This window comes from Hyperolius riggenbachi, chromosome 3 (assembly GCF_040937935.1).
Source record: "Hyperolius riggenbachi isolate aHypRig1 chromosome 3, aHypRig1.pri, whole genome shotgun sequence".
Classification (NCBI taxonomy): domain Eukaryota; kingdom Metazoa; phylum Chordata; class Amphibia; order Anura; family Hyperoliidae; genus Hyperolius; species Hyperolius riggenbachi.
The window spans coordinates 167,367,856-167,378,824 of record NC_090648.1 but is presented as its reverse complement, the minus strand read 5'-3'; the positions used below and the strand labels follow the sequence as shown (position 1 = coordinate 167,378,824).

General features: G+C 44.2%; 1 protein-coding gene across 1 annotated transcript; it reads right to left on the bottom strand.

Moving 5' to 3' along the window:
- Positions 1 to 885: 885 nt before the first annotated feature.
- On the bottom strand, positions 886 to 8,788 carry LOC137561215 (coiled-coil domain-containing protein 102A-like). Its single transcript, XM_068272471.1, has 4 exons — positions 8,702 to 8,788; positions 5,023 to 5,084; positions 2,725 to 2,869; positions 886 to 1,179 (listed from the first exon to the last, which is right to left on the bottom strand). Exons 2-4 carry the CDS (start codon positions 5,075 to 5,077, stop codon positions 930 to 932), a joined length of 450 nt encoding a protein of 149 aa, XP_068128572.1. The 5' UTR covers positions 5,078 to 5,084; positions 8,702 to 8,788; the 3' UTR covers positions 886 to 929.
- Between the last annotated feature and the right edge of the window lie 2,181 nt (positions 8,789 to 10,969).

The window sequence follows — 10,969 nt, the reverse complement described above, 5'->3', positions numbered from 1 at the left end:
GTGGTGTTCTTATAGGGGATGCAGACAGGGCCGGATTTGTACTCTTTACCGCCCAAGGCCACTGTCACCAGCCGCCCCCTTCAGTATAGGTAGCGAGATGACCCCTCCCACCTTCCTTCCAATATAGGTAGCCAGATAACCCCTTCCCCTTTCCCTCTAGTATAGGTAGCCTGATGACCCCCCCCCCTCCCAGTATAGGTAGCCAGATGACCCCTCCCCTTTCCCTCCAGTATAGGTAGCCAGATGACTCCCTTAATCCCTCCTCCTCCCCTTTCAGTATAGGTAGCCAGCTAGTCTTCACACCGCAGCAGCCATCAGTGTCACTCATCTTTCCACTCGTGCAGAAGTTTCCTCTTCCTTTCCGTCATTAATGCTGCCCAAGTCCATAGCCGCCTGCCACATTGCAAACATGCACAGAGAGCAAGATGGCTGCTGCACAGGCCGCTGGCAGCAGAGTACCGCAGTCAGGCGCTCGCCTGATCTCCCTGCATTACAGCATTTGCAAGCTTGCAAATGCTGCACCAGTTTAGCCTGCTGCTTTGGTGCCCTTGCTGCTGTGGTGCCCTAGGCCATGGCCTAGGTAGCCATGGCCTAAATACAGCCCTGGATGCAGAGGCTGCGACTGCACCAAGGTTCCTGGACCAGTCTCTGTATTAGCTCTTTATTGGTGTTGCAGTAGTAATCAACTCCATATGTGCTTTGAATAGTGGTTATCATTAACAAACCATTCCTACATTCTGATGAATAATGTTGCCCTTGTTTTTCAGTAAATTATACAACCATAATCTCAAATCAAGATTATACTGTTCTTTAAAATAATAAAAAAACAAAACAAATGATGGCTTTAGTGTAAAGTGTTTTTGCAAAAATATATTTTAAATCCCTTTATATCTCATATTGTATATACATATTTGCTAACATGGCTATAATTACACAGGATGATTTGCACGCTGCAGGTCCACTAGTTTCCAGTGTGTAATCTCGGATGGAAATTGCTGCCTCCTGTGTCTACGGTTCTGCTGTGTTTCCAGTGTTTGGCGGAGATGTTGCAGTGTCCTCAGGAGCTCCCAGTTGTGCTGCAGCAGCTCTGATTGGGTTCTCTGCGCTTCCCACTGCTGCTTCTCTGCTTGTTCCACCTCTAGCTGTGCCATCCTCAGCTCTTTCTCCAGTTCCTGAAACCTGCCACATAAAAGCAGCAAACAAGGGATGAACTTCTCAGCAGGCCACAAACAAATGGCCTGACAGACAGTAAACAAAATTACACATCTATTTATTACAGTGTATTCTGTTAAACCTGGAAAGCTTCTTTTTGTCACACATCTTTACATTGGAAAATTCAGAATATTACTCTCTCCCTACACACTAATGAGCAGTTGTATTTATCAGAGGAACATGAGGAATTGTAATCAAAATAACATAATGAGTACAATTGTTTTTGTTTTTTTACAGTATTCATTTATAAATGATTTAGTCAGTGTTTGCACATTGTAAACTCTTTCCTCTCCCCAATATACTTTCTAAAATTTATCACAGGCAGAAACATAGAAGATTGGTAGGTTTTCCAATATTCTACTATTAAAGTGTAAACAATGATAGTAAAATATCAGCATTAAATACCGATATTTTACTAAAGCTAAACCTAAGCCTATTCTCACACTGAACCCTCCCACCACCAATCCCTAACCTTAACTGCCCCCTTCCCCACGGCTAACTTTAACCATCCCTGCCGATGCAACCCCCATGGCTAACCTTAAAGGGACACTTAAGCCAGACAAAAAAAAATGAGTTTTACTCACCTGGGGCTTCTACCAGCCCCCTGCAGCAGTCCTGTGCCCTCGCAGCCACTCACTAGTCCTCTGGTCCCCCGCTGTCAGCTAGTTTCGTTTTTGCCGACAGGCCCGTCAGGACTGGCCCGTGCGTAGCTTTCTCCGCGTTCCCGACTGTAATTAGCGCTATTGCGGGCCGCAACACGTACAAAAATACGCGTTGCCGCCTATCTACGCGTAGGTAATGCGGCAACGCGTATCTTTGTACGCGTTGCGGCCCGCAATAGCGCTAATTACAGTCGGGAATGCGGAGAAAGCTACGCGGGGCCAGTCCTGTCGGTAAAAACGAAACTAGCTGGCAGCGGGGGGCCAGAGGATTAGTGAGTGGCTGCGAGGATTAGTGAGCTAATCTTAACCGATCCCGCCACCGCAACCCCCCCCCCCCCCCTTTATGGCTAACCTTAACCCCTCCTCCCCCGCAGCTAACCTTAACTGTCCCTGAGTCTGGTAAAAGCAAAAAAAACCTGCAAAAACCATCAATTTTCAAATGCCGCCATAAGGACCCATTGTATTTATTGTTAAGGAACGGAAATTTTATTTCCTGCGGCATCCAATAAATATTGGAGTCAGGGGTGCCCAAACTTCTGCTGCTAGCCCAAACTTCCTGCTTTCCTGGCTAGCATTCGACCATATGTCCTTACTTTAACTAAAGTCTTTTAAAAATATGTGTAAGCTAAGAACCATCCCTCTATGCACACGTTCCCTCATGAAGTAACTCTGAATGCCATTTCCTAACTATTACCTTTTTTCTCTACAGGAAGGACAATTTAAAGTGAATATTTAGATTTATATTTTAGATGTGAGATCTGTATTGTTTGGCAGGACGTGACTATTATTTCCTCATAAATAGTTTATTTCCCAGAAGTGATTACGCTTATTCCAGCACAAGACTAATTACCGTTTCAAATAGAGGCGTGTCATATTTTCCATCACGGCATTGAGAGTCACCGCTTCTTGATGATAGCCTTTTCTTAATTCCTCTTCCAAATGGTCCACCTTCTTCTGATCAATCACTGGATTCTTGGCTTTCTCTTTTGATGGGGCTTGTGACAAAGAGACCACACCATAAAGCTCATGCCTCTATACCATAGATGGAATAACACACATACTTTATTTATGGAGATGGAACTTAGCATGGGTTCACCAGTGCAGAACTTCCATTCCTATAATGCCCAGGTCATCTCTGACCTGGAGTTAGCTGGGCAATAGTGATGGATAGACTAGAGTTTGAGACAGGGACCACATTTGCGAATAAGTGTTAATGTCAGGATACGATGGTTCACGAAGACCAATAGCCAGCTGACCTAAGGTCAGAGGTCATGCTGGACAATATGGGATGCAAGTTTGCCGTTGGTGAGCCCATAGTAATGCCTTCCCTATTTAGGTACAGTCAGGGCTGGATTTATACGCTTTACCGCCCAAGGCCACTGTCAGCAGCTTCAGTATAGGTATCCACATGACCCTTCCCCCCACCTCCAGTATAGGTAGCCAGATAAACCTCCCACCCCTCCTCCAGTTTAGATAGCCTGATGACCCCCCTCCCTCCAGTATAGGTAGCCGATGACCCCTTCTTGCCAGTATAAGAAGCCAGATGACCCTCCCTCCCCCTCTTCTGTATAGATAGCTTGATAACCCCCTCTATCCAGTATAGGTAGCCAGGTGACCCCCCCCCCCCTCATATAGCCTGCTGCCCACCCGCCCTTGATCCTGTGGCCATGGCCTATGTGGCCCTGCCTTAAATCTGGCCCTGTGTAAAGTATATATTGCTAAGAAATTTTACAGTGCTACAAGAGCCATTCTGTGATATATATATGTATATATACTGTATATATATATACATACACATTACTCAGGCAGTTATAATGTTTCAGAGTTGGATTGCGATTAGGATGCTTTTCAACGATAGTAATAGCACAGGACACAGCTTAATGTACAGAAGACTCCCACATTGTAATTTTTATGATTGTAAAAATCTCACTTTTTTAAGTGAGTATTTCATTTGAATTGGTTGCCTGTATACAGGGCCGGATTTGTACTTTTTACCGCCCTAGGCCAACAATACCGTCTGTAATCTATGTGTGCCCCAATGAGACTTCTCCTTATTTTCCATTATTGGTTTCACAGACAATTAGGGATGGTCGGAAATGCCAGTTTCCGATTCCGTGGAAAATCCGCATTCCGTCATTGCTAATTACCGCTACTGCTACCGATTCCGCTTTCCGCTACCAATTTCCGCCAGAAATCGCGCAAATTTCCTCTGACTTTAACATCAATTTTCTCAAAAACTCTAAGGTCTTTTTGCAAACTTTTTTTCCATCTTGTTCACAATGTTCTGTTTAAAAATCCCTGAAAATTTGGTGTTTCTAGGACTTATGGGGGCTTTGCTATTACGGTAACTGCTAAAGTTGGCGGATTTTTTCTGTAATGTAAAATGCAGAAAATCTGCATTATCCGATATGCTGTAATTTTAAGACAATCAGAAGACTCAGAAAGAATAAGCCAATCAGAGAATTCGGAAATTTCCACCTAAATCCCCATTCTCTGATTGGCTTATTCATTCTGAGTCTTCTGATGGGCTTAAAGAGACTCTGAAGCGACATTAAAAATTGCTTTTTACCTTATAATCAACATGGGCATGTTTGCCCCTGCTAAAACGCCGCTATCCTCTATAGGATTGGATTTCCTATGTCCATAAGGAGATAGTGCTCCTAAAGCAGGTGTGTGATAAGCAGAAGTGTCGGAAGAAGTTCACAAAAGTTTGGTCGTGTTGGACCTCTTTTTATAAATTGTAAATTGATGATTAAACCACATAATCCTGATGTTTGGAATGGGGAGGCGGGAGGCTTTCAGGGGAAGTATGACCAGTCCAACAGTTGCATTGACATGCAATAAAGTTGAACGCAAGTTCATGCCTGTGGAGTGCCTCCTTCTACTAGAAATTGCATCGAAGTATGACCAGTCCAGGACGGTGCTTGGCCTTGGCACCCGAATGCCTGCTGAGTTTCATCTGTATATTGAACTGCTGCCCCTTGGGCCTGCACTTTATGAATATCAGCCACAGTTAAGAGTTTACTGTTATAATTGTAATTGTAACAATGCAATAATTTGTATTGTTCTGTTCTTTCTTTAAAAAAAAAAAAAACTCAATAAAAGTGATTCTTTAAAAAAAAAAAAAAAAATCTGCTGGGAAGCTTACCTGCATTATGGTAGTTAAAACTGATCAGTGGCCTTTTATTGTAAGATTTCATCATCTCACCACTGTAAAATAAGGGTGGAAAAATGAATTTATTATTGAATAAAAACAATGCGATCCACACTTATGAGAGCAACAAACCTAAAGATTAATTTTAATTCTTGTTGAAATTAAGCATTGTCCATTTTAAACGCCAGGTTGTGGGATTGGCGCGCGTGCGCGCGCACACACACACTCCCCCCCCCCCCCCCCCTAATACACACTTTACATTTGATCTTGCCCTCGCTCAGGGCATAGTTAAAAGAATACTGTAAGGGGGTCGGGGGAAAATAAGCTGAAGCTCCGGCCCCGCCTCCGGTACACTTCTGGAATTTCAGACTTTAAAGTCTAAAAACCACTGCGCCTGCGTTGCCGTGTCCTCGCTCCCGCTGACGTCACCAGGAGTGTATTGCGCATGCCCAGTACGGTCTGTGCCTGTGCAGTACGTTCCTGGTGACATCAGCGGGAGCGAGGACACGGCAACGCAAACGCAGTGGTTTTCAGACTTTTAAGTCTGAAATTCCAGAAGTGAACCGGAAGCGGGGCCAGAGTATCGGTGAGTGGCTGCGCGGGCACAGGATGTCTGCGGGGGACCATTAGAAGCCACGGGTAAGTTCAACTCATTTTCCCCCGACCCCTCTACAGTATTCCTTTAAGAATAGACTTGTGTAGACAGTGCTCAGCTATGTGAAAAGCAGATTGTTGTGCTCTATAGACAGTGGGATTGGATAAAGCTTCATACACACATATGATAACTGTTACCCGTCGACGTTAGCAGTTTCAAACAAAATATTTTGTTTGAAAATTGTAAACTCTAAACCTCTGCCGGCAAGTCCCATTTGACTGCCTATTGCATCAGGGCGTCAGGGAGCAGTTATAGTTACCTGTTCCAGACGGCTTCTTCTTTCCCCCACCTGTGGCTCTGAACTTCAGACATGTCTTCTGGGTCCTGATCACATCCGATCACATTATATGACGTGATCGGGATCCAGGAGACTGTGTCAACATTACAGTGCTATCTGGTGGTGAAAGAATCTTCCATCGCCCCTTTCCACCACTGGGTGGGGCTGTAAAGCTGACACGGTCCCCTAGAGCCTGATCACATGTCATGTCATTTTACTACATTTGATCCACTTTCACTTTTGTGACCTCTGGGTCACGACGCTGGAAGGAGAGACTGTCTCTTATTCACAGCGTGCAGGGAGGCGGGGGAACGGCAGGGGGCACGCCTGGCAGCTCTGGAAACTCTGCAGGAGCGTCCCTGGCGGGCGTTTTGTTTACCTCCGAGATAGCGAAAAATATTGTCGCTAAACTCGGGGGGCTATAGTGTGGCGATAGGGGGACAGAGATCGGCAGTGTGGGGACACAGAGGCGTGTCATGAGGCAGAGAACATACCTCTGTGTCCCATCTGCCCCCCATGGAACCGCCTTGAGTTCTCTTTAACAACTCCCGACACCTGAGCAGGATCGATTGGTGGCCGATGTACACATAAAACAATCAGTGGCTGAATTGGTTATTGGCCATTTCAACCAACAGGTATCGTATGTGTGTATGTACCTTTATATAGAAAATCAGGCACCAACAATAGAGTTCAGCCATAAGTCATCTAACATGATTAATCATTAACCACCTATATGTAAGAACACCTGAGACAATCATGTATAGTCAATCCTGAGCAACAGAAATCTAAGATGTCTATGTGGCTATGCATACATCATGACACAAGCATCCTCCACTAAATAAACCCGACTTATAAATCCAGCTGCAAAGAGGCCAATTACAAACGTGGAACAGTTTCCTAAAGGACAGTGTTAGAATTCTTGTTCTTTTTTATAGATGATTGACTGCTCTAGGCAACAGTTCTACCTTTGCTTCAGTGTTTTACATTCACTTCACTTTATGAGGAATTTCATAGTTCAGGCCTCTAGTTTTTTAAGCCTATAACAGTGAATTTGTACTAGCAATGCAGAAAGTTGTGTGGGTTGCATGTCTGTTCTTTTTACAACTAATATATTGAAAGTTCCTTCCTAGCATCATCCAGTAGCTCCTTCTTGCCAAGGGTGAGGTAGTTACCCTTAGCTGTAGTACTCACTAAATGAATTCATCTTTCAGCAGGAAGAGGGAGCAAGGGGCAGCATCAGCTCTGTGGTCATCAAGTCCGGGACAATGTTCTCCAGCACTAGAGGCGGAGATCTCGAGTTGCATCCCCCCATGAATTGTGCCTGCCCCAGTATAGGTAGCAAAAGTGTACCGACTATTAGGAAGACCCCTGCCCAGTTCAGCCAGACATACCCCAGTATTAGGTAGGTTCCCACCCCAGGCCCTCCTTCTGGTGCCCATGTAGCCCTGCGCCCAGAGGCTGGAGCCTATCCAGCCTCTGCCTCAACCGGGCCCTAGTGGTCATAGTGAAAGACTGGCTGCTCCTCCTCAACTTCTTCATGTAGGTGATGATTGGATATAGGGGAGGAGTCTGGAAAGCTCACAGACAGCTGATTGGTCTATTTAAGCTACATCTGACATTCTCACAGTAAGTCAGTTTGGAGCCCTGCAAGCCAGGTCATAAAAGTTAATGTACAAATGGTTCACAAACCACTGCAAATCAAGATCTATTCCACACAGCATGCATAAAAACACAAGCCTGAACTAGGGCTTAAAACAATCAAACAAATATACTACAAGCTTTATAAATTCTCACATGAATCTAAAAGTCTACCCCATACACTTATTGATTTTCCCATTCTGCTCCTAGTTTACTTGATTACGTCGCTAGGAATCTATCCCCCCCCCCAAAATTCAGCTGTTTGATTTTTAATTGATTTTAAACAAAAATCAATCGAAAGTATTGATCTCACAAAATGGAAAGTCTAGGTCAATTGGGAGTGGGGAAAGAGGGAAGGGGTGTCTGTCCTTGGACAACTGTTGATTTGTTAAGTAGTTCCTTTTGTTTATGTAGTCCACAATGTTGGTTTTTCTGGGCTTCTTTTAGTTAGGCTCCTCTCGGTGGCAAATCCCACCAAGTGCCAGTTATTTTTCTCAAACTAATATCACTACATATATGTAATTGTATGCTTGGTAAATAGAACTTTTCTAGAGTTTCATATTCTTATTTTTAATTTAAGGGGTTTGATTTAGTGTGAAGTGTGCACAGCAGCCTTGTCAGTAGGCAGATGCGCCTGACTGTGACTGGGGCGCACAAACATACACACACATCAACCAGAGTGCCCAGAGGAAACCCACATAAAAATGGGAAAATGGGTAGAACATACAAACTCCATGCACATAGTGTCGTTGCCAAAATTTAAACTGGGGACCCAGCACTGACAGGCAAGAGTGCTGTTGGCTACCATGCAACCAATAATGGATAAAGCATTTGCATGGTGGGTAAAAGTCAGCTGCTATATTAGCAAAAAAAAGAGTAATGACAGGATTTTGCAAAAATTGAAAGACAAATGACAGCTACTTTAACTAAAAACGTCTGCTTTCGTGACTGGCTACCTCCTCCACTACATGCAACAGAAGTAACACTGAGACACTAAGGAAATAGTCACACCTTTTTTTTTTTTTTTAAATCCTGAACTATTAGCAACCCATATATATACTGTATACCATATATAACTATGTATGAAACATGTCTGTACTTACAGAGATAAAGGAATAGTTGTTGCTAGTCACTCCCATGTAAACTGAAAGAGGCTGGAGTAGCAGGGATGTAATAGTGTGTTTGTATGGCTTCTAATGGGAGCAGCTCTAGTTGCTAAGTCACTGGCAATACACAAAGGAGAGCAACTTTAGGAGGCAGGGATCAGTACAGTCAGGCCCGGATTTACCTTACAGGAGCCTATAGGCACAGATGTCCTTGCACCTTAGACTTCGCCCTCCAGAACCCCACAAACCCCCGCTGAACCGCACTGCAAGTATGTTGGCTGGCCCAGCTGTCACTTCTCCCTTACTTCCCTTGCCCATCAAGGTAGCTATAGGTGCCCATTAGTGTTAGGTAGCTAGAAGTACCCTCAATATTAAGTAGGTAGAGGTGCCGCCAAGTATTAGGTAGCCAGAGGTACCCTCAGTATTAAGTATCTAGAGGTGCCCCTGACTGAAGGGAGATCTTGTCAGTGGAATACCGAGAGCTGGGTGGGTAACCTCTCATTTACACTCTCAACAGGACTCTGCCTAGGGAAGCAAGGAGGGAGGCACTCAGGGAGAGGAGTGAGCCGCCTTTCCATCATCAGGCGCCTGTAGGCACGTGCCTACAGTGCCTTATGGTAAATCCGGCTCTGAGTACAGTCTTAGTAAAAATGCTTTGTATTACAGTATAACAGCCAGACGTTAATTAGCAGTGCCTTATTAATCATGTGACGATGGAAAAAAATGTTCACTTTAAAAGGAAAACTGTAATGAGAGGGATATGGAGGCTGCCATATTTATTTCCTTTTAAGCAATACCAGTTGCCCTGGCTGTCCTGCTGATCCTCTGCCTCTAATACTTTTAGCCATAGCCCCTGAACAAGCATGCATCAGATCAAGTGTTTCTGACATTATTGTCAGATCTGACAAGATTAGCTGCATGCTTGTTTCTGGTGTGATTCAGACACTACTGCAGCCAAATAGACCAGCAGGGCTTCCAGGCAACTGGTATTGTTTAAAAGGAAATAAATATGGCAGCCTCCATATTCTTCTCACTTCAGTTGTCCTTTAATAACTAATTATGAAGACGGTAAGTAAGAAATATAACATCAAGAATTCATGAACCTTGGCAAAATATTACATGATATTCAGACATGCAGAGCATTTTTCTCTATACAGACATACAATATACATAGCTTGGCTGGAAGGAGTGGGGGAAACTACAATAGCCAGCAGCCAAAAGAACTGAGTGAGCACAGCCTATCACGGTTCCCCTTTTGTATCAACGGGTAGTTCTGATGAGGTAATTAGGTAGTATACTGGACAACCTTATTGCCATATGAATTACCCATATGAATGATCAAGATCAGGATCCTAAGTGATCCGGGGTACTTTTGGCCATTCCATCCAGAAAATAGGTGTGGCCTCAAACCAGAATGGGGGTGTGGTCATGACTGGAGCCAAATTTATATGAACTTAACAGTGAGTGGTCTAAGTAGGCCTACCCAGCAAAATGTTGGATAAAGCCCCCCTCTCTATCAATAAGAAAAAAATGCAGCATATCACATAAATAGGCAGTGTCACTTACAGGCATAGTTACCAGGCTTCTGTGCTGGCTGGTCTGGCTTTCTGCTGGGCAGGTTCTGCTTGCTGCCAGGTTGTCTGGCAGTCCCCCCATAGCATTCCCTAACATTCTAGTGGACCAATTCACATTCTCTCATGATGCACCACAACTCCCAGCATGCTCCTATAGAAGAACCTGCAGGCCCCCCTAAAGGCATCACAACACCTAGCATGGCACCACAGCACCCAGCATGCCCCCATAGAGGCACCACAGCACCCAGCATGCCCATCATTGATGCACCACAGCTCCAGGCATGCCCTCCATTAAGATACCACAGTTCCCAGCATGCCCCCATAGAGGCTTTACTGCTCTGTGGGGGTGTTCTGAAAGCTGTGGTGCCTCTATGGCCTAGATTCTCAACACGTGGTGCGTGTACCCAGGGGGTACTTTAATGGTTCCAGGGAGTACTTGGGCTTGATATAGTTAACCAAGAATAACACATTTAGAGTTTTAGAAAATCATTAATGTTATTTAAACAACACCAAATTAGTATTTTAGCTAACTAAAAGCAATATTTAATGCTTGGAAATTGTTTAGAACCATTGTACTCCAATTAAATATATACTTATCAAGGGGTACTTGTGATAATGTTTGCTATTCTAGGGGTACTTCGTAAGTACAGGGTTTTAAATGGGTACATACCTATAAAATGTTGAGAAACAC